This window comes from Sabethes cyaneus, chromosome 1, assembly GCF_943734655.1.
Source record: "Sabethes cyaneus chromosome 1, idSabCyanKW18_F2, whole genome shotgun sequence".
In the NCBI taxonomy this organism is placed as follows: Eukaryota; Metazoa; Arthropoda; class Insecta; order Diptera; family Culicidae; genus Sabethes; species Sabethes cyaneus.
Window position 1 is genome coordinate 171,191,588 of NC_071353.1, and position 25,939 is coordinate 171,217,526.

At 45.0% G+C, this 25,939-nt stretch overlaps 1 protein-coding gene across 1 annotated transcript in view; it reads left to right on the forward strand.

The window, feature by feature from the left end:
- The window catches only part of LOC128732434 (titin), a 43,918-nt gene extending 26,329 nt beyond the window's left edge, over positions 1 to 17,589 (forward strand). Inside the window, exons 2-6 of the mRNA XM_053825684.1 lie at positions 1,870 to 2,222; positions 2,287 to 2,434; positions 2,497 to 9,798; positions 9,862 to 10,456; positions 17,484 to 17,589. Of these exons, the coding sequence (XP_053681659.1) occupies positions 1,870 to 2,222; positions 2,287 to 2,434; positions 2,497 to 9,798; positions 9,862 to 10,456; positions 17,484 to 17,583 (8,498 nt within the window). The 3' untranslated portion in view covers positions 17,584 to 17,589. The remainder of the gene's footprint in view (positions 1 to 1,869; positions 2,223 to 2,286; positions 2,435 to 2,496; positions 9,799 to 9,861; positions 10,457 to 17,483) is intronic.
- The last annotated feature ends 8,350 nt before the right edge of the window (positions 17,590 to 25,939 follow it).

Here is a 25,939-nt window from a genome sequence, read left to right on the forward strand (position 1 = left end):
AGAACGGGACAAAAAAAAAACGAGACTGAAAAAGAAGTAAAACGTGCCTGACGGAAACGGAAACCAGAACAGACTAGAGAAAAACAGTAGGAAAATCAGGACTGAGGAAGGCGAAAAACGGGATAGGATAATAAGAGAGGGAGGAAACCGTGGGCAGAAAAGAGGCAAAAGGAGACAAATAGAGGAAAAATAAGACGGAAAAAGAAAAAAAAACATGTTCGTCACAGGAAAGATGAAGATGAAGAGGGAAAACTGGAAAACTGGAATAGAAAATAATTGCAACCAAAAGAGAAAACAAGACGAGCGAGAGAAAAAAAAATCGATGGAGGAAACGAGGAAAACGAGAATAAGAGGTCAAACGGGATATAAAAGGAGAAAGGTGGGACAAAAAGTGGGATGCGATGTGAAAATGGGACCAAAAACTAAGAAATAATAAAACAAAAACAGACAGAACACAAAACCAAGAAAACGGACAAAATGAAAAGGTAAAACTGTACAGAAAAAGACGAAAAACGAGATATAAAACAAGAAAACCGGAAAGCAAAGGGAAAAAAGAGGGTCATAAATAGAATAAACGGGACTGAAAATAAGAAAAAAAGGTAGCAACTTAAATAGGACAAACGGAACAGATGAAAACAAAAACGAGAGGGGAAAAAGTATAGAAAAAGACGAAAATTGGCAGCGAAAAAAGACGAAAAACGCGAAAAAAAGTGACACAAAATGAGAAGAAAACAAGAGGCAAACCCGAAATGAAATTATCAGGAATGAAAAAATGGGACAGGAAACGAGGAAAATCGGAATAATGAAAAAGAAAGTACGGAAGGAAAAGGAAGAAAAGTGAGAGCAAAATTCAATAAAACGGTACAGATAAGAAGAAAATATAAAACAAAAGCTGGAAAACCGGGACTGGAAAAGAAAAAAAAATTGAACAGAAAAGTCTAATTCAATTTCAATTTTAACTCAAATTTCAACTCTGCTTTTAAGCAAAATTTGAATTCCAATTTCAAGTCTAATTTCTTCTGAATGGTCGGGTGCCTCACCTTTTGCCCTTCTGCCTGGGCACGCTAGTGACGGTCACTCGTCCTACGGCAGAACACGGCAACTGTCACCTAGCAACCTGATTCCAAGGAAAAAGTTCCATACTTCTTCCAACTTCCAACTTCTAACAGAACACGATACAGAGACGCGAAACGATTGCAGCAGAAACTAGCACCGGGAAAAAAAGGGATGATTTATCTCGATAATTAACTTAGCATCTGTGTGCATTTCACCACCCGCCGCCGGTGCGGTGCGCTATGCTGCCACACTGCGGCAAAAGCGACGAAGAAACAAAACCCGAAAGGACGCGCAAACAAGATATGACAGATATGATTCATAATTTTGCCATTTGCCAATTTTCTCCCCCACCCCTCCTCCCGTCGAGAAAAAAAGGGTCATATCGTAAAAGTTACCCGGTAGGATGCTCTCTCTCTATCTCACACGCACTCACCCACCGAGGTAAAGTGAGTGCTTCGCACTGCCCGGGTTGATGGGAAATTAGGCCCGCAGGGTATGAAGATGAAGCTGAAGATTGTGTAAGTCAAAGTGATGATGAAGTATGTGAAGTATGAATTTCATTCTTTGCCGACTCCGTCGGTACATTATCGTTATTTATGTGAACTTTTTTTTATGCGAAACGTTTACATGGAATTTTTTTACTGACGTCACAAATTTCGCGTAAAACATGTTTTACGACAACATCTGGTTTGGTTTATGATTCCGAGTTGAGCTGTGCCAAAAGTCAACCTTCCCTCGAACATATTACAGCGAAAAGTCTGTGATCGACAATTAATTTGAAATGTTTCTGTTCTTTTTCCTTTCCCTTTGCAGCACCTATGTACGAGAGCGATCAGACTGACTTAGAGAATTCTGGCGAAGCGATGGGCTGTTACTATAATTACCATCCCTACAGCGAAGGCGATCGTATTATGACGAAAGAACCCTGCCTCAACTGTACCTGTCACGATCGTATGCTAATGTGCTACCTCCGGGTGTGTCCCTTCACCAAAGCGATCGGTCAGAACTGTACGATGGAGAAGCGCGAAGATCAGTGCTGCCCGGTGATCAAATGTCCCGAAGTCGAAGTAGTGGTGGACCACCAGACGACCCCCTCGACGGCCGTGGCTGCGCCCGACCAGTTCGGTTGCATGATCGATAACCGATTCTACCCCGACGGAGCTCAAGTAAGTACCAGGTTCAACGGTTCAACTCGTGATCGCGATCACTAAACGTGTCCTTCATCCCTAGGTGCCATCAAACCCCCACAAACCTTGCGAACTGTGCTACTGCATTCATAACATGACCACTTGTGTGATGCAAGAATGTACGCTACACATCGACGGATGTCAACCAGTCTACAACCGAGGCGTTTGCTGTCCAGTGCGATACGATTGCGGTAAGATCCTCTCCCATCCACCTCCAAGTAACTCTCAACTTAACCCCTACACCTCTTCACAGATCACGAACGGGAAACTCCACTGGAAATTGAAGACGAAATGACCACTACGGTTCGCCCGACGCCTGGCTTCATCCTGCCGACTACGATGCCTCCAGCGACCACCACGGACTGTATCCACAATGGTGAAGTGTACGCCGACGGAGCGATGATCAACACCGACAAACCATGCGAACACTGCTACTGTATGCGCGGTGACATCGTCTGTGCCGTCCAGGAGTGCGGAACCCCACTGGAGAACGAAGGCAAGAACTGCAAACCAATTCCGCCAGCACCGGATCAGTGCTGCCCGGATACGTACATGTGCGACGGTGGAATGGATGCCACTACAATCCTCTCGGACGAGCAACTGCTGGAGGAAGCCGTCACCACAGCCAGACCTGCACCAGCCGTCAGCAGCGACGAAAGCACGAAACCGGAAGACGAGGAAGATGTTCAACAACAGCACGTTCCTCACGAAGGAGTCATGGTCGATGACAAATCAGAAAGCGAAGAGGACGATTTTGCCCCGGAACCAATTGCTCACGATGTCCAAACTGCTGATGAATCGGAAGAAGAACCACAAGCTCCGGTGAAACCAGAAGCAGATGAAAGACCAACAGCAACTACCAGCCAACCAAGTGCAGCAGCCGATGAGAAGGAATTCACTACAGTCGCAGCCGCTCAGGACGAGAAACAACCAGAAGCTCCGATCGAACCAGTTGTCGCTTCCGACGATGAAAAACCAGAGGAACCTCAACTGACAACTGTAGCTCCCTCAGTCGAAGCGGACGCCGTACCAGAACAAGAAGAACCCATCGTCAGTCACGACGTTCCGGAGGAACCATTCACCACCGAAAGCCCATCCGAGCCAGAGAAGGACCTAATCGCACCAACCGCCGCCAGCGACGAGGAATCCCCAGCAGCGTTCACAACCATCGCACCGAAAGAAGCGGAAGCTGAAGCACCGGAAGCCACCACCACGTTCGCCTTCACCGCCAGCGATGAGGACATCGGCCAAACCACAGAAAGTCGCACATACCTACCTCCACTGCACGATTCGGAAACCACAACCACTCGAGTAGCAGCGGACGAAGAAGCTACCACCCCTGTTCCAGCTCCAGCTGCCGACGAACTCCCAGAAATCGAACCCGAACAGCCCGAACTTCCAGCCGAATCCGACCAACCGGAAGCCCCGGTCACCACGGTTAGACCACTGGAATCCACGACCTACGCCAAGGAACCAGCTCACAAGTTCGAAGACCACGTACCCGAACAGGACTTCATCGACCTCCCACCGGCCGTAGTCGTCACCGAGCTGCCACCAATTCCATCCAGCGAAGCTCCAACCACTGCTCGACTCCCGGAAATGCCCGAGGAGGAAGTCCAAACCAGTTACCCACTGGAAGCCGACTCGCACGTTCTCGACGACGCCTCAAGCTCGACCGCTGCCGCTCCTGCCGCCGAAGAACCACAGGAACAACCCGAAAAGATTCAACCCGACCTTGACGAACCAGTCGAAATGAACACCGTCATTCCGTCGGAAGACGAAACCAAGAAGCCAGCCAGCAAACCGGTGGCCGATGAAACTACACTGGAGCCAATGTTCCCCGAGGCCATCCCCGGTGAAGGTGACTGCCTGGTAGATGGCAAGACCTACAAGAACGCTGCCTCAATCCCGGCGCACAACAAGTGCCAAGTAGCCTGTACCTGCTCCAACAGTGTCGTTCGATGCGAGATGGTACCATGTGCCAGCGCTCCGTCCAAGGACTGCGCCCCAGTTCCAGCCGCTCCTGGTGAGTGCTGTCCAACGTACAAGTGCAATGCCGTTGAACAACTCGACAGTACCTCTGAATCGGACAGCTCGGAAGAACCTCAGGTTCTCGAAGACGCCAAGCAACCTCAACCAACCGAAAGCTCCTCCACGGAAAGCTCGTCATCCTCGTCCTCATCCAGTGCCGATGAGACGGAAGAATCCAAGGAAGAAGATGATGAACAATCCGAAAGCGATTCCACTTCGGACGATGAAAGCGAAGAGGATGACGAATCTAACCAGATCGAAGATCAAGCCACGGTTACGACCAAGCGCCCGGTAGCAACCTCCACCGTTAAGATCGAACAGGATGAAACCTCGGAGAGTGAATCCAGTTCCGAAAGCGATGAAGCCGAGTCTGGGGAAGGACAGAAACCAGTACCAGTACCAGTGACTACTGCTGCTCCTGCCGCTGCGGTTGAACAACCCGAAGCTACCACTCCGGCCAAGGTTTCCGATGCGGAAGAGGAACAGGATAAGGTAACAACCGCCGCTCCAGTAGCAACCGCCGACGAAGTCGCACCAACTGAAAAGCAACCAGCACTTGATGAACAGCAGCACGTTGAACCAGTGGAAGCTGACCAGGAAGAGGATCAACCAGCCGCTCCAGCAACAACCGCTGCTCCATTGGCTGCCGCAGAGGAAGTACTGACCACCGCAGCACCAGTTGCCGATGAAGAAAAGCCCGAGTCTGCCGTCGTTCCAGAAGTTAGCGACGAAGTCGCTAAACCTGAATTACCAACGGAAGAGAAGGATGAAGAACCTGCACAGCCAGAAGAAGCAACCACCGTGAGGATCGCTGCCGATGAAAAGGAACCCGAGCCGGTTGAGCCAGAACGTGACCAAGAACCGGTCGCACCAGTTGAACACGACGAACCATCCGACGAAGATGAGATCCAAGAAGTGCAGGCAACGACAGCGAGAGTACAGGAACCGGCGGCCGCTGAAGCTGCCACCACTCTAGCCGCTCAACTAGACGAAGAGGAAGTAGCCGCTACAACGGCAAAGGCCGAAGAACCCAGTGCGCCCAGTGTTTCCGCCGATCTACCTGTTGCTGCTCAGGACGAAGAAGAAAAGGAAGAAGAGATTAGTCCGGCTACCACCGCTCAACCAGCTGCTGCCGCACCTGCCGAAACCGAAGAAATCAGTCCCGCCGAGCAGGATCAACCAGAAAAGGCAGAGGAATCTCCCGCTACCACCGCCCAACCAGCAGCTGCTGTACCTTCCGAAGCCGAAGAAACTGAAGAGGTCAGTCCTGCTGAGCAGGACCAACCCGAAAAGGCAGAAGAAGCACCAGCAACTACCGCTCAACCAGCAGCCGCCGTACCTTCGGAAGCCGAAGAACCTGAAGAGGTCAGTCCTGCGGAGCAGGATCAACCAGAAAAGGCAGAAGAGTCCCCAGCTACCACAGTCCAGCCAGCTGCTGCTGCTGCCCCATCTGAAGCGGAAGAAAGCGAAGAAGTTAGTCCTGCCGAGCAGGACGCCATTCCAGAGGAAGCACCAGCTACCACTGCCCAACCGTCGGTTGCCGATGAAGTTGCACCCGCCGAGAAGGACGAGGAAACGCCGGAAGCTCCGGCTCCAGCGGAGCACGACCTACCGGAACAACCCGAACCGGAAGCCCCAGTAACCGCTGCACCTGCCGAAGAACCCGCCGCTACGGTTGCCTCTGACGATCACATCATTCACTTCCCACAGGAGGACACCCAGTTCGAACCGGCCGCGCCTGAACATCCCAAACCTGCAGTATCGGCGGACGAAGAAAAGGAACAACAACCAGAACACGACGACAGTATTCACTTCCCCGATGAATCAGAAGAAGAGGAGGATGAGTTACCAATCCACAAACCTGCAGTCGAACATGATCACATCCCGGGACACGTTCACGAAGAAGAGGAACCGGAAGAACCCAAGGTAACCACAAGCAAACCAGCAGCCGCCGACGAAGAGGAGGCCGCAACCACCGTCAAGGCCGAACCAAGTGCAGATGAACAACCAACCATCGTAGAAGAAGAAGTCGAAGCTGAGAAACCAGCGGAAGACCTACCGGCAACCACGCCAGCGGCTGCGGCGGAGCCCGAACGAGATGAAGCTCAGGAGGAAGCTCAACCCACGACCGGTGCACCAGCGAGTCACGACGAAGCGCCAGAAATGCCAGCCGAAGAGATCCATCCACAGATGCCTCTGGAAGCGGACGATCAAATTAAGGAACACGACGAAGCTCCGGCTACCACCACCGTGAAGGCTGAGCTGGCTCCGTCGGCTGACGAGGAAGAGGAAAAACCGGCTGTCCAACCTGCTGTTGTCCCTGCCGAAGACGAAAACGTAAGCGCAGAAGAGGATCAGGAACATGTACCGATTAGCCACGATACCGGAGCGGAAGATGAAAGTGAAAGTGACGAAGAAACACCAGCGGACGTGCACGAAGTATCGGCACCAACCTCGGATGAACACGACGAAGAAGAAAAACCAGCAGTCGAAAAGGAGCAGGAAAAACCTGCCGTTGTGAGTGATGAAAAACCAGTGGAACAGGCCGAGGAAGAGGAAAAGAAACCAGTACCGGAGGTGCCTGCAGTTGTAAGCGACGAAAAACCAACTGAACAGGAACAAGAGGTTGAGAAACAGACCGAAGCTGTTCCGGCAGTGGAGAGCGATCAGAAACCGGTGGGTGAGGAGGAAGAAACTAAACCAACTGAAGGTGTTCCAGCGGTGGAAAGTGACCATAAACCTGCTGCCGAACAGGAAGAGGAAGCTGTGAAACCAACTGAAGCAGTTCCAGCGGTGGAAAGTGATCAGAAACCGGTTGGTGAGGAAGGTGAAGAAGCTCCAGCAGTTGAAAGTGATCAAAAACCAGTTGAATCAGATGAGGAGGAGGAGGAAGCGGCGAAACCGACTGAAGCGGCTCCAGCAGTAGAAAGTGACGAGAAACCGGCTGCAGAAGTTGAAGAAGAAACGAAACCGGTTGAGACCGTTCCGGAAGCCGATCAAGGACTAGATGAAAAGATTGACGATGAAGTGAAACCAGCTGAGGTTAAACCAACTGAAGCTCCAGTCGCTCATGATGAAGAAGAGGAGACAACGGCAGTGAGTGATGAGAAGCCAGCAGAAGAACAGCCAACGGCTACTGCGGATGAAGAAAAGCAACCAGCTCTGGACGAAGAAGAAGCACCAGCGACGACCGTTGCCCCAGTAAGAGATGAGGTTAAACCAGAATCCGACGAAACTCAGCCACCAGCCGTGGAAGAAATGGAAGAAGTACAAAAACCAGCAGTAACAGCCGATGAAGAAGAAAAGACCCCGGAAGTTGCTGTGGAAGAGGAACCAAAACCTGCGGAAGACGAAGAAGAGAAGGTTGCTACCACGGCTGCTCCAGTAAGAGATATGGAAGAACCAGCTCCAGTTGAGGATCAAGTTCCGGTTGAGGTTAGCGAAGAAGAAGAGAAACAACCTACTACAGTTGCACCAGCTAAGGATGAAGAGGAACCATCTTCGTTAGCTCCTGCTAAGGATGATGAAGCCCCGGAATCTGACGAGGTTGGCCAGAAACCAGCCGAAGTCGAATCAGACGAAGAAGAGAAGGCACCCGCTACGACGCAAGCTCCATCCAAGGACGAAGAGGAACCAACTGAGTCTGCGGAAGAACACAAACCATCTCCAGCTGCCGATGAGGAAGAGAAACCTGCTGAGGAACAGGATGAAGTACAGCCCACAACCGCAGCCCCTGCTGCTGCTGATGCCAGTGAACCAGTTGAACCAGTGGAAGAGGAGAAGCCAGAAGCCGACGAAGAGGAGCTGAAACCTACCGAAGCACCAGCTAAGGATGATCAAGAAACCGAGGAAGAGAAACCGGTCGTCAAACCAGTCGAACCTGTGGAAGCTGAAGAACATGATGAAATTCCTGAACTGGATGATCATACGGAGGAGGAAGAGGATGAAGTCGAGAAACCCACTCCAACTGATGTTGCTGCTGAAGAGAAACCCACGGCGGAACCGGTACCTGAATCCGATGAAGCTGAAAAACCAGAAGAAAAGCCAACCGTACAACCAGCGGAAAGTGACGAGACGAGTGAGAGCGATGAGACGCCAGCAAAACCAACTGAACTTCCGGTCAGCGCAGATGAAACTGAGAAGGCAACGGAGGCTCCAGTGACGGGTGTGGAAGAGGAACCGAAACCAGTGGCAACCGCCGATGAAGCCGAGAAACCAGCTGTGGAACCAGTGGAAGCCGATGAACAAGAAGAAGTCAAGCCAAGTACCGTTGCGGCACCACTTGAAGACGAAGAAGAAAAACCCGAGGACGACGGAACAGCTCCAGTGGAAGCAGAAGCTCCAACTACTGCTGCTCCTGCATTGGATGAAGAAAAGAAACCCGAAGCTGACGAGGTGGAAACTGAGACCCCAACGAAGGTTGCTGATGAAGAAGCACCGAGCGTGGAAGCTGACGAAGAGGAGAAACCAGCGGAAGCTACGACTGCCGCGGCAGCAGTCGAACCTGAATCCGATGAAGCGGAAAAACCAACTCCCGAAGCCGATGATCAAGTGAAACCCGAAGTCAGTGCTGATGAGAAGGAAGAAGAACCAAAGGTTACCGAGGCACCAGAGCAGGAACCCAAGCCCACAGCTGCTGCCGATGAGGTAGAAGAAGAAAAACCAGCGGAACAAGAGCCAGTGCCAGTTGTACCAACGGCCGATGAAGAGGAGAAACCAGTGAGCACCGAACAGGCTGTCGAAGATAAACCAGAAGAGGAACCTGCTAAGGTGTCGGATGAACTTCCCGCAACAACAGCCGTTCCTGTGGAACAGGACGTTGGAAAACCATCAATCGTTGAAGAACCAACTCACGCAGAGGAAGAAGAGCCACAACAGGTTCCAGTTCAACCGGTTGAGGCTGAAGAAGAGCAGCAGACCCCGGCTGCGCCAGTGCAAGACGAAGTTGAAACTGGTGAACAGGAAGTAGCTGCTCCAGTGGAGCATGACAAGGAGGAAGAAGAAAAGAAACCTGAACCTGTTGAAGCCGATGAGGAGAAGGGTCCTGAACTGGCTGAGCCAGTTTCCACCGTGGCACCTGCCGTTGCTGCTGAAGACGAAAAAGAAGCCACCGAAACCCCGGCTACTGTAGAAAAAGACGAACCAGCACCAGTGCCGGTTAGCGACGCTGAAGAGGAAGCCCCTGAACCCACCACGGCCAAGGCTGAGGTAACAGAAGCACCTGCGCAGGAACCGGAAGCACCCACGACGAGTGTTCCAGTTAAAGCTGATGAAGCAGAAAAGGAACAGGAAGCTACGACACTTGCTCATGAGGAGGAACCTGCAAAGGAAACCACCGCAGCACCAGCAATTTCCGCACTTGAAACTGAAAAGGAAGAAGTCAAACCAGCGCAACCGGCTCAGGATGAGCTCCCTAAACCAAGCGAAGAAGGAGTTCAGAAACCCGAAGAGGAGAAACCTGAAACTCCAGCGGAGGATGAAGAAGACTTACAGCAACAGGCTAAGCCAGTGTTCGACGAAGAAGGTCACAAACCAGTCGCTCCTTCAGCGGAAGACGAAGATGACTCACAGCAAGAGACCAAGCCAGTATTCGATGATCAAGATAGTCAGAAACCTGCTTCACCCGCAGCAGTACCCGAAGACAGTTACGCTCCATCTAGCACTAAAAAGCCCGAACCAGCCGAAACACCCGAACCGTCGTACGGACCACCTGGTACTCACTACGATGCTGGTTACGGTCACATGCCACCGCACTATCCACCGGGATCGTACGAATACGACGACGAGGAAGACCCATCGGCATTCGGACCGGGAACGTGTCGGTACGGTGGCAAACTGTACGTCTCCGCGCAACAGATTCCACGCGACGATCCGTGCGATTTCTGCTTCTGCTTCCGAAGTGATATCATCTGTCTGCAGCAATCGTGCCCGCCGCCGATCAGCGGCTGCCACGAGGAACCGATCTCCGGTTTCTGCTGCCCGCGGTACGAGTGTCCGGTCTCGATGGCCACCGTGCTCAATGTGACGACCAGTACGACCACCACCACAACCACGCTACCTCCGCACTTCCTATCGCACGCGTACAAGGGCGCGGTGACGAAGCGCGGCTGCCAGATTCAGGGCAAAGCGTACAACGTCGGCGAGACGGTTTCCTCGGCCAGTGGGCCCTGCATGCGATGCACGTAAGTACCGGTTGCTTTCTACGTTCATTATTAGCTTGAAAATGATATTTGTTGACGTATGGGCGATACATAAAATATCCAAGGAATAGGCCACTTACTTGAATATTGTAGTTCTCGTTATGCCTCTCGCATCTAATATCTAAAACTAAACAATATTCTTTGATTCAATTCCATATTCCAGTTCCATACTGGAGTAGGGCAATGGCTCAGAAGAAATTAGGTTTTCCACGACTGGCTAATATTGTTAACAGCCTCTCGTCAGTCAACCTTCATCCATCGTTAATCATTTTGATGGGTTATTTTATGGAACGAACCATTCTCTCCCACATCCCCCCGTATGGCGAGCAAAAACTGAATAAACTAGGTTCTTGCTTCAGTAAATATCAGCAATCTGGTCGATCACATTTTTGATTTGACGTTTTTTTGGAATTATTTGACCGAGAGAACCACGAATCTACGAACCACTATCATAAAAGACTCAATCGTCTAGGTGAATGCGGTAGTTGCCTCTCTGCATGCCGGCTCCTATTTTCTACCTGTTTTATATAAAAAAGACTTCGAGTAAAACTCATCGTGTTTTCGCTGTTTAATCCTACTACCACAGGAAATATTCTTCTCCACTCTTCAGGATTTCTTTGTACAATGACCGGCATCCATTGCTTGTCAATCGTAGCGACGTCATTGTCATTGTACCACTGCTGTTTGGTCAAATTTGAGTCAAGCTGCCAACTTAACTGTCAAATGCCGAGACTCTTTCTATTTCGTGTCCCTCGATGACAGCTTCGGGTTCTGTCGGGTTCCTGTCAACGGGCGGTTGTTCTCCGGATCGATGCCCCGGACATATCGTGGATTTGGGCCGAGTTTCTTTAATTCTCATCCCAGATTTTCACTGCAAACGTGCCAGGATCGACTCGCACTGAGCTTGTTCCGTTACAACCTTGATGCAAACCAGTGTATAACCAATTTGTACTGTGAAATTGTAACCAGAGCTGTGCTCTAAAATCGCCTTATAGAAGATACTTCTAAGCCCTTCTTTAATTCTAAACAAACTTATCGGGCAGTAGAATTGAAATTCCACTGTTTAATTTCTTTTACCCTACCCACAGAGGTAAGTTCAAAAGATGAAAAAAGGTGCTCCACATTCAGGTATCAAGTATCAGGTATCAGCATCTTTGGCTTGAGCAGCACGTTCCTCACAATGCCTTGCGCCTTTGTGTCCTGTTCATCTCGCCCGTGTCATCATTTACTTGATGAGGATGGGAAAAAGGAATAAGAAAAGACTACATCATTCAGTTTGGCTCGGTTAATGTTAGCCAAAAAAGCTATTGTTCTTTTCATTTTCCATCGAAGCAATAAAGGTTGCCCACCTTGAAAAGATGACGCTGTGAACAGTATCTTCTACCAAATTACTCGCCAGAATGAGAAAGCAGGAAAACAGAAAAGACGCTAAGCTTTTGTATTATAAAAATAAGGAAATGTAATACAAATTTCCAAGTAGAGGGAAAACCAAAACAGTACTTTTCAGGACATTTAATTTCCTCGAAGAGTTAAATTTATGTATTGTTGATCCTATCAAACAGTTACATATAATTCGTCTCAATAATGCTCAAACTGAGTACCTCTTTGAGAAATATTTAACATTGAGGGTAAATCCTATGTTAAGAGTAGTATTCCTACGGTAAGCCTATGTTCATGCCCCAGGCACACAAACCCTCCTTTTTGCTTCGTATAACCTTTCTACCAAGGATGGCAAATTAATTTATTGTACTCTTATGGTGGTCTTCAAGACCAATTTTGGTCTTAAATGCCATCAGAAGAGTCTAATAAAACCCAAATTGTTACTTAGGTTATTTCTGGTGCTAGGGGACTTCTAGAAAAGAACAGATTTTATTACAAAGTCGACCGGCATCTTTGCGCTGTAGCCGGCAAATTGATTGATGGCAAATCAATTTCTATGAAAACAAAATATCGTCAGTTTACCCTAAACTGATGCTCATTTCCAACAGTTTTTTGGGTCTTCTTCATGGTCAACTTTGCTCAGCTTTGGGGGGGGGGCGGATTTTTAGGCGGCATCTCACTTCATGGTCTTTGTTCCGTAATAAGCCACATGAATAAAATAGTTTGCTTTACTTTTCCCTTGTTATGTTTTATCCATACGACCTAATAACAGGTTGCAAAAATCGGCTAAAACAGCACGGAACAATTAGGAATGTTCCATTAGAAACTGTAGTAGATGGTTTTCTAGATACTTGTTGGCTTAAATTTTCTAGTTGACGGACCCAGTTGTACTAAAAATTATAAGTACAGGTAGCCTTCCAAACCAGCCTAACTGACAGTTTCATATGCTTGAAAATGTCTGCCACCCTTTTCCTTCCGGTGACTGTATAAAATTCCTAATCAAAAAGCCATTTGAAATCTGCCTCAACGTAGGTTTCATCGTCTATCACCAGGCAACCAAACTTTGGCACTTGGTAGCAGCATCGTCGTGGACAGATTCCGGGGTCGTGTTTTGATCATTTTTTTTGTTTGTCGTTGCGATTCAGTGAAACCTTTTGAAAAGCCGACAGTCCAGCTTGTTTCTTTAGCTTTAGGAAAGTTTGGAGTCCCGCTTGAAGGCGCTGCTGGTCGATTCGGCATTCGATTTGCCCTCTCGATCAAAGCTTCCTGACTGTCGGAAAAAGTTCTCCGAACACTTTTATTCCATTGGTGACAACTGATTTTGGTGTTTTTGAGCAAATGTCAACATCAAAATAGAGCTGTCATTCTGCACGCAGATTTCTGCAAAATGAAGAATATTTATGCTTTTCTACCCTGGCTTATGGCGTGCTCTAAAAATAATCTCATTTCTCAGCGTTTGGATTTGCTCTCTCTGTAGACCTTCTCCGAAAAGCAAGGAGAATATTTTCTTTTACAATGTGTTGATGACAAAACCCCAACAAATGTTTACTACGGGCTTTTCCCCGTTCAATCTCAATGTGCTTTGGCCATGGATTATCCTTTTTCAATCCTAATTTGCGTTGACCGTGACCTTTTTCCAGCCCACCTTTAGTATGCGTTGGCCATTGCCCTTTGCCGGCTGAACCCTAATATACATTGGTGATGGGCTTTTAACGGCCCAATGCTAATTCACGATAGCCATAGCTCTCTCGCCGGTTCAACTTTATGACGAATTGGCCACGGGTTGATCCCGGTTTAATCTTAATATACGTTCACATTTACCTCATGGTAATTTTTATTAGCATGTATAACTTTAATCACAAATGGAGTCCGGCCAGTTGCATTTGTTGTTGCGAATGTATCTACCTCTTTGCGTGCAAAACCCACAGTGCGAAAAGCTTCGCAAAACAAACGCCAAAGAACGCCGCTACAAAATATATCCCATTTTTCTTAGCTCAACGTCGTCGTATAAATTTACCCAGATGGTTCAATAGACAAGATCGCCAATGTGATATTCTGTGGTTTTCCATCTGCTTGACTGACTCGAGTCGATCGGGCCATTTACTCCGACCTTTTCTCTCTGTGCCAGTTACACGCTACAGGCCAGATAACACACTTTACACATTGCAGGAAAATCCTCTAATGTAGTGTAAATACAAGGATGCCACAGTGATGAGTGACCCGGTACCCGGATCGCATGACACGATAGCTAAGGGTTTATCCGTTCAAATGTTACTTGGAAATAGAAATTGGACCTCCATTTGGAACCAATTTTGACTTGAAACTTTACTTCAAATTGAACAAGAAATTGGACTTCGATTGAATTTTCGCATTGGACGTGAAATCGGACTTCAGTTTTAATGTGTGCTTAAAGCTTTGCTTCAAATTAAAATAGGACTTGGGATTGAATTTGAATTTAATTTGAAATCTTAACGTCCTCTTTTACTACGCCCGAAGTTTGAATTAACGTTCGCTCTTTTTACGTCCGAAATTTAAGTTAACATCCGGAATATGAATTAACGTCTTCCTTTTTTACGTTCAAAATTTGTATTGACGTTCTCTTTAATTTTACGTCCGAAATTAGAATTAACAGTCTCTTTTTTACGTCCAAAATTCGAATTAACGTCCTCTCTTTTTTCGTTCAAAGTTCGAATTGACGTTCTCTCTTTTCACGTCCGAAATCCGAATGAACGTTTTCTCTATTAACTCTCTATTAATCTCTCTATTATTATTTTACATCCAAAATTTGAATTGAAGTTCTCTCTTTTTACATCCAAAATTTGAATCTGTTTACGTCTAAAATTCGAATTACGTCCTCTCTTTTTTCGCTCAAAGTTCGAATTGACGTTCTCTCTTCTCACGTCCGAAATCCGAATTCACATTTTCTCTATTAACGGCTAAGATATAAATTACATCGTCTCTTTTTAAATCTAAAATTTGAATTGAAGTTCTTTCTTTCTACGTCCAAAATTTGAATTAACGTCCTCTCTTTTTACGTCCAAAATTCGAATTAACGTTCTCTATTTTTTCGTTCAAAGTTCGAATTGACGTTCTATCTTTTCACGTCTAAAATCCAAATTACGTCGTCTCTTTTTAGATCCAAAATTTGAATTGAAGTTCTCTCTTTTTACGTCCAAAATTTGAATTTGTAAGCCAAACTCCCCGAAAGACGTTCGAATCTACCGAAATAAAACGCACCGATTCTTATAACTATGCCTTTATTCCATCAGGGTATAATTCGTCTCTTTTTACGTCCAAAATTGGAATTACCGTCTTCTCTTTTTAAGCCCGATATTTTAAATAACGTCCTCTCTTTTACAGTCGACTTAACGTCCTCTTTTTTAACGTCCAAAATTTGTATTAATTTCCTCTCTTTTTACGTCAGTAAATTTGAATTAACGTTCTCTCTTTTTACGTCCGAAATTTGAATTAGCGTCATATCTATTTACGTCTAAAATTCGAATTAACGTCCTCTCTTTTTTCGTTCAAAGTTCGAATTGACGTTCTCTCTTTTTACGTCCAAAGTTCGAATTGACGTTCTCTCTTTTTACGTCCATAATTCGAATTGATGTTCTCTCTTTTCACGTCCGAAATGCGAATCAATGTTTTCTCTATTAACGTCTGAGATTTGAATTACGTCGATTCTTTTTACATCCAAAATTTGAATTGAAGTTCTCTCTTTTTACGTCCAAAATTTGAATTAACGTCCTCTCTTTTTACGTCCAAAATTGGAATTACCGTCTTCCCTTCTTAAGCCCAACTTTTGAAATAACGTCCTCTCTTTTAAAGTCGACTTAACGTCCTCTTTTTTAACGTCCAAAATTTGTATTAATTTCCTCTCTTTTTACGTCAGAAAATTTAAATTAGCGTCAGATCTATTTACGTCTAAAATTCGAATGAACGTCCTCTCTTTTTTCGTTCAAAGTTCGAATTGACGTTTTCTCTTTTTACGTCAAAATTCGAACAGATGTTCTCACTTTTCACGTCCGAAATCCGAATTAACGTTTTCTCTGTTAACGTCTGAGATATGAATTACGTCATCTCTTTTTACGTCCAAAATTTGAATTAACGTCCTCTCTTTTTACGTCTAAAATTTAAATTAACGTCCTCTCTTTTTACGTCCAAAATTCGAATTGACGTTCTCTCTTTTTTCGTTCAAAGTTAGAATTGACGTTCTATCTTTTCACGTCCGAAATCCGAATTACGTCGTCTCTTTTTACATCCAAAATTTGAATTGAAGTTCTCTCTTTTTACGTCCAAAGTTGCAATTACCGTCTTCTCTTTTTAAGCCCGCCATTTGAAATAACGTCCTCTCTTTCAAAGTCGACTTAACGTCCTCTTTTTTAACGTCCAAAATTTGTATTAATTTCCTCTCTTTTTACGTCAGAAAATTTGAATTAACGTTCTCTCTTTTTTCATCCGAAATTTGAACTAGCGTCATATCTATTTACGTCTAAAATTCGAATTAACGTCCGTTCTTTTTTCGTTCAAAGTTCGAATTGACGTTCTCTCTTGTTACGTCCGAAATCCGAATTAACGTTTTCTCGTTAAACGGCTAAGATTTGAATTACGTCGTCTCTTTTTACGTAAAAAATTAGAATTAACGTCCTTCCTTTTTACGTCCAAAATTTGAATTAGCGTCCTCTATTTTTACGTCCAAAATTGGAGTTACCGTCTTCTCTTCTTAAGCCCGACATTTGAAGTAGCATCCTCTCTTTTAAAGTCGACTTAACGTCCTCTTTTTTAATGTCCAAAATTTGTATTAATTTCCTCTCTTTTTACGTCCAAACTTCGAACTAACGTCCTCTCTTTTTATGTCTAAAATTTGGTTTAATATTTAAATTTTAAATTTTAATATGCTGTTTGAATCATTTTTCTGCAATTTTTGTATCAATTTGTTACCATTTTTGTACCGTTTCATATGTCGGTTTTGTTTTATGTTTATATGCCAGTCATTTTGATATTTATTTGTAGTTTTTAGTCAGTTCTATGTTATTTTTGTCTAATGCTGTTTTGATGACCATCCTATTAGAATTTATAGACTTAGGAAGATGCTACTATTACTGTTAACTCTATGCACTAGCTGTACTACACAATAAAATTTAATACAAACTAAATTTAATGCGCGTATGCTGTACAACTACGGCAACTGCTGAAAATTTCTCATATATTCTTTCGGATATTTTATTATGGTCGCTCTAAGTCGACTCGATCAGATCTAATCTGACAGTAAAACTTTACTTTATATATTTTCAAGTTTAAAGCTGTCTGGGTGTTTAAGGTTTTCACGCAGTTTTTCAAGTTTGTCGAACAAAGCGAAAAACTTCATTATATTATGATGGGTGCCGTTAAGTAGCGAAAGGCATAATCGGAGCAGAGCGTACTCAAGCCTACTTGAGCTTATGGTCTGACTCTTCAAGAGATTATAAAAACCTTCTGAAGAGTGGACCTCTTGGTCTAAAGGAAGTTTTATAGCGGTCATCAGAAGATTCTAATGGAGCTTAAAGTATTAAACGAAATAAAACTTAAATTGCTGCTTGAGAGGATTTCTCATCAATTGTTTTTTTTTTTTCGATAATTTTCCTTACAGATGCGGCGGCGACGGTCAGATGAAGTGCGAACCGAAAGCCTGCAGTCCCGAACCGATGCTGCAGCAGATGATCGCCGTGGCAGCGTCCCGACGGAGATGAAGGGACTAAAGCGGACACAACCACAACCACAACGGATTGGGGATGTTCGAGAGAATCCGAGAGACCGACAGAGAAAGAAAGAAAAAAGAGAGACAGAGAGAGAGCGAATGCGAATGCGGTGAAATTGCGAACCGAGAGTGAATTCAAACATAGAAGGTAATCTCGAGCTAGAACTTTTTTTCAAAACGGGAGAGACAACTGTATGATATGATGGTGAAATGGGAACGAAAGTGACCATTTCGGTTTCGGTAAAGCAGAACGGAAACGTAAACGACGGAAAAGGAAAAACAAACAACGTAGGAGACATCATCACACACGAAACAAAGTAGCTCATTTTATCTCGAAGACTCGACTCACACACGTACACACACATTCACACGTAAACAAACAAACAAATAGTTCAGTAAAAAACGAAACAACGATTTTTAAGCAGCCTTTGGCTGATCTAAGCAGGCCTTTGGCCTGCTTTGTCAGTGCGAATGGCGAACTTACAACTTTTTTCTTTTGTGTATAGAAAAATTGTTTCACAATTATAAACAAAAAACATTTAGCAGGCAATTTAACAAATTAGACAAACGTCGGAATCGTGATCGTCGTGTCTCAAACAATTACTTCTAGTCTCTCTGTTTTACAATTTACAAATAGAAGAAAGGACAAAAACGGAAGCAAAACGAAACAAAAACACAACAAAACCGGTGGATCGTTGCGTATAACTCAAATCGCCGAATATCTTGTCTGTGAAATGGCACACCATTCCCCCCCCCTCTCCATGCATATGGAACACATACATACACATCGAAACGACAACCCCCCTTTTTCCCCCTACCCAAACTCTCTACTAGAGCGCTCTTGTAAGTGTAAATTGAACCTCAACGTGAATGTTATTTTTTAATACTTGGATATGAATATGCATTTCCGTTTTTTTACGTGTTAAATTTATTGATTTTTGATGTAATTTCGTGTAGTAATCCGATAAGAAAGTGTGTAAAAGTGGCAACAAGAGGTGCATCGACTCGCCCCTCGAATGTGAACAAACAAAAAAATGCTCAAAAACGAATAGTGGAATGAAACTGAAACGGACTAACTAACTAACGGTAGTATTAGCAGCGAAGTCAAGCCCGAATTTTAGGAATGTTCAAAATGGAGGACGGGTGACAGGACAGTCGATGATCAATGGATTCCATGGAAGCCCCCCTCACAATAAGGTAAACAGCTTCCAATGAACTCATTAACTATTGACAGTGTTACCCAACCCAAAAGAAAAACCAGCACATCAGTCAAACTTGCCCGAAAGAAAACTTAGCTTACACACTAAAAACGAATCCGCACAAACTTGAGTGAAAAAAACCCACAACAAACGAGGTAGAAAGATGTGATATGTATTTTTACAACATTTAGCACTGCAACATTTCCGGGGAAAACTAGAAAACATTCCATCTAGTATTGTTTTTTTTTTCTTAGGATTTTGGTTTTTTCCAAAAAAACACTTAACTCTAACTCGTTTGGAACCGAACCGACGGACCGACGGAATCAAGCTCAATAGATCCACGAACAAACAAAAAAAAAACGAAGAAAAATTTACCTTTTTCCGACTCTCTGGTCGTCTCACTGCACCTAACTATTGCGCATTTCCATTCCTGTTCTGTGTTGTTTGTTTTCTCCATCATCATCACCAACACCATCACCACCACCTTTGTTCTATGTCAAACCAAGTTTGAGATTGGCTGGTGTTTGCTTGTGTGCGCAACAAAACAAAGCCCAAGATCGCGATCGAGTCAATTGGCAATCACAGTTTAGCTTCTTTTTTGATTGAGAAGGGGGGCGAGCAGAGAGCGTGAAAGATGTAAATATATTACTAATTTATAGAGAGAAAAAAAAGAAGATAGAGATAGAAGAGAGAGCGGTGGGAGAACGGAAGAAGCAGGAGATCATTTGATGACACACACACGCACTATGTAGTAGGCCGTTTTTTCTACTTTTAACTTTGTCGAATCGAAACGAACCACAGAATCGTTCGAAATTATTACAAAAGTAAGCGCAGAACCAATTGATAAATTAATTAGAAACGGAACCAGTAGACAAAGCTCAGAAAAAAAAAAGTGAAGGTAAAACAAAAGAGAGAGAAAAAGCGAAACAGCAGAAAAAGAGAGAGTATTTTTATCTTAGTTTATGTGTTTCTGTCACTTCTTTTATACTTGTATATTTGCCATAATTTTAATCAGTTTAATAATCAAATCGCAATGTTTCAAAATAATTTTGAAAAAAAAAGAAACGAAATCGTATGTGAAAAACAAGTTAAGCAATATTGCAATTTAGGAAACAACTTCCTTCCCGAAAGTAACGGAATAGAAAACATTTAAATATCAAGAAAAAAAATCCAAGCGAATATTGACTATCGATTTAAATGTATTACTTAGCTATTAATTTAATCAAAGCAACCCATACTTTATAGTAGAACAGAAGAAGTAAACAAACAAAAAAGAACACTCGAAAGAAGGAAACCAACAAGATCAAAACAAAAACAAAAGCAAGGGTAAACAAACAGAACTGAAAGGATCGTCGCCAAGTAAGTAAACCATCATTTTGTATGTAGAAAAAAGAAAAAAAACAACAGAACAGAAACCGAACCCTCAAAAAAAAAACATAAAATAAAAACGTAAAATCAGGTTGAAGCGAGAGGAGAAGATGAACGAAACCCGTGGACGCGCGTGTGAACTGGAGCGACATTAGCTCGCCCGTGCTGTACTTTTTTCCCCTGACGGATGCTCCGGTCGTGCCAACAACAACAACAACCTCGTGAGATTGTAATTTACTGACTAACAACATTTAACGCTAACACACACTAGTAGCTTTTTTTTTCTTCCTTTGTCACACACCGCCGAGACTGTACTTAGGAAGTTTTTAACCCAAATCACTGAGAGTGACCTAATCTTTGACCAATCCTCGATAGACACTGTGAAAACGAATCATGTTATTTTCGCTTAAGTTATTACAAAGTATGCCACTAGGAAATGAGAGAAAACAAAACAAAGAAACCAACCAGGATAGCACTAGGAAGCAGCCGCCCAGTTGGCAGCCTCCATCTGCTATCCTTTCGCGCGATGACCTCTTCCTGTGTCTATCGGCTTCCTCCCCAGTACTGGGGAGTTTTAGAAAATTAACCTTTGCTTGTTTTGTTTAGTTTTTTTTTTCGTTTGGTCGAACCAAACCCCAACGGAGCATACCACCAACATCATAGTGTAGGCAGCGGGAAAGCGACACAGCACGGCGGCGACCAGAAATCTTGCTCAAGTTCAATTTTTAAGTTATTTAATTTAACGAAACAAAAAAAATCACACTCAAACAAACACACTCACATGCAGAGAAAGAGAGAAACCGCACACACATTCAAGCGCAGCAACCGGGATCGGCAAGTAACGCTCTCCGGGTGCTGCGCAGCAGCACGTAGAAAGCGAATAAGACAAAGCAAATTAACAAACAAACAAAAACAAGTAAGGAATCGCATGGAAGCAACACCTCAAACAATTTCCCAAGTTTCCAAAATCGAAAACTTCGAAGCCCCGGTTTCTTCGAATTCATTAGAAGAGAATCGGGCAAGGGAAAGAATTAGAAAGTAAAAATATTGCGCCAATCAACAATAGCCAACAATAAATATGTAAAAGCAGCAGCTGCCAACATGCGCAGCATGCTAGGAGGGACGCTCGAGCGAGAGAGAGAGACAGACCGCTCGAGCGCACAAGAGCAGTAGTAGCAAGAACGTAAGATTGAAGAAAGAATTAAGAAAAAAAAAACAGAAGAATTAAAAAATAAATCAGGATATTTTTAAGTGTCCTTTTATACTGAAGAAAAATTTTTACGTAAAAATTGAATAAAAAATAACTGCCGTGTTTTCACTGGAGAACGAGATCCGAACTCATCACAGGCTGCTGTGTGGCTGCAGTAGTAGGCTGGTAATTCTTTTGTTTCCAATTACATATTTGGTAGCTGTCAAAAAACGTCGTTCGAGTATCGCTGAAAATTAGTTGCAAATTAGCTCATTATTACGAGAGCATTCGTCATCCACATTCGTCTCTTCAAGTAGTGCCTGCAGCTCGTGGCTCAAACACCTACGCCACTCTCCGCTTTCCGGTTGTAATCCGCAAAAAAATTGTTTGCAACACCTTTGATTCAAATCCGGCAAGTCGCGTATGGCTTCCGTAAGCAAAGTCCGTAGAGGACTACCGGTCTGATCCTGTCTGCTGTCGATACCCGCTCGCCGGAGCACACCTTTCATAGCGATGTTGAATAACATACAGGACAATCCATCCGCAACCCTCTGCGCGATTCGAAAGGACTCGCTCCAGGGTAGCCTTGATCAGCCGCGTTATTTCGACCGTTCTTGTGCATTAACTGCCATAGCTGTTCACACTCGACTGTATCGTACGCTGTCTTGAAATCCACGAAAATCGTTGTACTCCTGACATTTCTGGATGATTTGTCGGACAGTAAAAATTTAATCCCTAGTAGCACTGGCCCTCGTAAAGCTCGCCTGATACTTCCCGACGATCTCTCCTACTATTGGGGATGGACGACGTAACAAAATCTGGGAGAGCACCAGGCTGATAGATAGTTTCTCCTCCTTCCAAAAACCGTGCCGTTTCTTTGCTGTTTTTGGAGTTCTGCTGTGAGTCGGTTGCTTTGTTAGTTGCAGAGTTGTTTTCAGTTGTCCGATTTCTCATCAAATCTCTCAAAGACACTGTTATCACTCGATAGCACTCCTACATTAACTTCCGTTCCGTCTTCTGTTACATCGGTATTGTGAAACTCATCGAAGAACTGCTTCCACCTATCGACCACCTCGCACTCGTTCATCGTTGATCAGGGTTCTCTCCTCGTCCCTACACATTCCTGACTTCGATATCTATCCTTTACGATTTTGATTCACCTTCTCAGAGAACTTCCGCGTGTCATTAGTCTGGAATAGCTGTTCTAGCTCATCACGATTCCGGTGCTTCTTCGGGCTCTTCTTCGTTCTCGCTTGTTGGCATTCCCCGTTAAACCAGTCGTCTCGAGCAGTCAAAGTTTCGTCATCTCTCTGACGGCCGTGCGTATCCTGCTGCATCCGTCTTCGAGGGTCCAAGTACCTAGCTCCACTGAGGAAGACTCATTCAGTAAGCGTGCGTAATTCTCGGCAACTCGCGGGTTTACTAATAGCCGATTGTTTAACCAAGTTTTGAGCGCTTGTACTATTGCACTAGGTAATGATCCGAGACGGTATCCACACCCCGTAGTGAGCGTATGTCGGTGAGGTTCGAGAAGAATCGACTATCGATCGATGAGAATATGGTCTGTTTGGTGCGAAAGTTCGTTGGTCCCGTAATCTCCAGGTGGTTTTGTGGATATCGTTGCAGGAAAACTAAGTACTCTTGATCATCAGTCCTCGAGAAGCTGCAAAGGCGATGCATCGCTGGTCGATACCGTTCATGTCGGTGAGCAAAAAGTGCCAAACGGAGGACAGAACTTGTAAAGAAGCAGAACACTTGTTTCGATCTAATGACACGCGCAAGATTTATGAGAAGTTAAACCAAACTCGTAAGAGCTACACACCAAAAGCTGACATGCATAGGGAGGAGGGAGGGAATTCAAATCACAAACGAGCGCGAGGTAGTCAACAGGTGGAAGCAATTCTTTGATGATCAGCCCAATGAATGAAGAAATTGCAGAAGAAGGCGAAACGGAAGTTAAGCTAGGAGTACCCATGGAAGATAATAATGTCTCAGCATCTGATCTACAAGAAGTCAAACGAGAAATCGAATTGCTGAAGACTAATAATAAGCCGCTGGCCGGCAAGAAGCGTCTACCAGCAGAGCTCTGTAAATATGGCCGAGAAAAGCTGACAACCGTTCTAAACTGGGTAATTTTCAATATTTGGGAGGAGGAGAAGCTATCGGAGGAATGGATGAAGGGAGTGATTTGTCCCATCTACAAAAAGGGTGCTGCAACTATCGCGGCATAACGCTGGTTAACACTGCTGTCACCGATAGCACAAGGTTTCGTAGGGAATTATCTGGCGGGCTTCATGGGGCTCGCACCACTACGGACCAAATTTTCACCATCCGCCAGATCTTGCAGAAATTTCGGGAGTACAACGAGCCCACGCAACACATCATTATTGACTTTAAAGCGGCATACGATACAGTCGATCCCGAACAGCTATGGCAGATAATGAATGTACGAACACGGTTTTCCGAAGAAACTGACGCCACTGATCAGAGCTACATTGAATCGAGTGATGTGTTTCGTGCGCATCTCGAGCACGCTCTAGAGTCCCTTTGAAATGCGGGACGGATTATCCTGCATGCTGTTCAACATCGCCTTTGAGGGAGTTGATCCGAAGAGCGGGTATCGAACAAGAGGCCCGATTTTCACCAAGAGTAACCAACTCCTAGAGTTTGCAAATGACTTTGCCAGGAACTTAGCCAGGAACTTTGCGATGGTGGAGGTAATCTATGCCAGAGTACAGACAATCTATGTACCGAATACATGAAAGGAAGAGGCTCAAGGAGGAAACAAGCGCACGCCTCCCATGACCATTCCCATGACCGTTGACGGCGACGAACTAGAAGTGGTAGACAAATTCGCTAGTGACCACGGATAACAACACTAGTAAGGAGATCCATCGGCACATTCAAGCGGGAAATCGGGCCTACGTTGCTCTTCGCAGGCTGGCTTCACCGGCTGGGGTACGCAACTTTTCCGGTGGACTGGATGCAGGACCTATTGGTCAAAGTCTCTAAAAAGAGAGATCTAACTGAATACGGTAACTGGCGTGGCATCACATTACTCTGTAATACTCTCAAAGTGCTCAACCGGATCCACTCTCCGGTGGCAGCAAGCTGCACTCCTTGTTAGCCGATTATGTGTAGACCATATCACAACGTTCCGCATTGTATTGCCCAGATCAACGAATTCCAGGACTCTCTAGGCGCCTTTAAATATCTTGGTAGCCAGACAACGCCCGATGGTGGTCCCAACACTGATATAGCCACACGGATCAGGAAGGTCAGGAGTGCCTTTGCAGAACTGCGAAACATTTGGCGCTCAAGCCACTCTATCACTCTACATACGAAAACCCGAATTTTTTACTCAATTGTTAAATCCGTAATGCTGTTTGCCTGCGAAACGTGATGCGTCTCAGCGAAGACAATGCATAAACCGCAGGTATTTATTAACCGGTGCCTACGATACATCATTCGTGCCTGGTGGCCTGACAACTCGATTTCCAAAGAGGAACTTCATCGTCGAAGTCATCAACGGCCGATAGCCACAGAAATTCGTGAACGTAGGTGGAAGTGGATCAGACACACCTTGAGGAAAGGAGCGAACGAGGTTTGCAAAGACGCACTCGACTCGACGCACGCACTCGAGGTAAAAGCTATGGCGGGTAATCGCCAGCAGTGGAGATTTCTTATTTCATCCCTTTGTACTGCCGGACCGGCGGACATGGACACATAAGTAGATTGCCTCCGCCCAAGGTGTCTAGTAATGATGTGACAGTCCATCCAATTGCCACAACCCTCTGTGCGAGGGTTGCCATTGAAACACGCACGTAGCACATGCTCTGGAATAGTTTTGATTAATCGCTTGACTCGAAAACCGTTTGCGTGCATAGATGTTTGCACTCGACTGTATCATATGCTGCCCTGAAATCTTCAAAAATATGACGCTTGAGTTCGTTGCACTCCCGACATTTCTGGATGATTTGTCGGAGGGTAAAACTATAATCCGTAGTAGCATGGGAACCCCTGAAGTCCCTCTGATATTGCCCTACGAAATCTCTTGCTAGTGGAGATAAACCACGTAACAAGATCTGGGAGTAAGTACTTCGTAAGCAGCGTTGATCAACGTAACGCTGCGGTAATTGCAGCAATCGAACCAATCGCCCTTTTTATGGATTGCACAAATCACACCTTCCTCCTCCCAAATTCTTCAAATTATCCAGTAATTTCTGGCTCGCTGTTTTACTTCACCTGACCGATTTTTCGCCGGATCTCTTTGAGATCAAAAACAGGCACGCTGTTATGGTTTATAGACACTCTTATGTCGAATTTGTTTATTCAATCCGGATTGGAACTGGATGAACTTTTTGTGTTCATTTGCTTCTATCTGACAGATAAAATTTATCCAGTTTCAACCCGGATTGAATAAACAAATTCGACATTAGGTTAATTTCCGTTCCGTCTGTTATATCGCCGATGCTCATCGAAGAATTGCTTTACAAGATTGGTTCACCTTCTCATAGAACTTGTGCATCTCATTAGTCCGGAATAGCTGTTCAAGTTCTTCACGACCTCTGTCCTCCTTATGATGCTTTTTT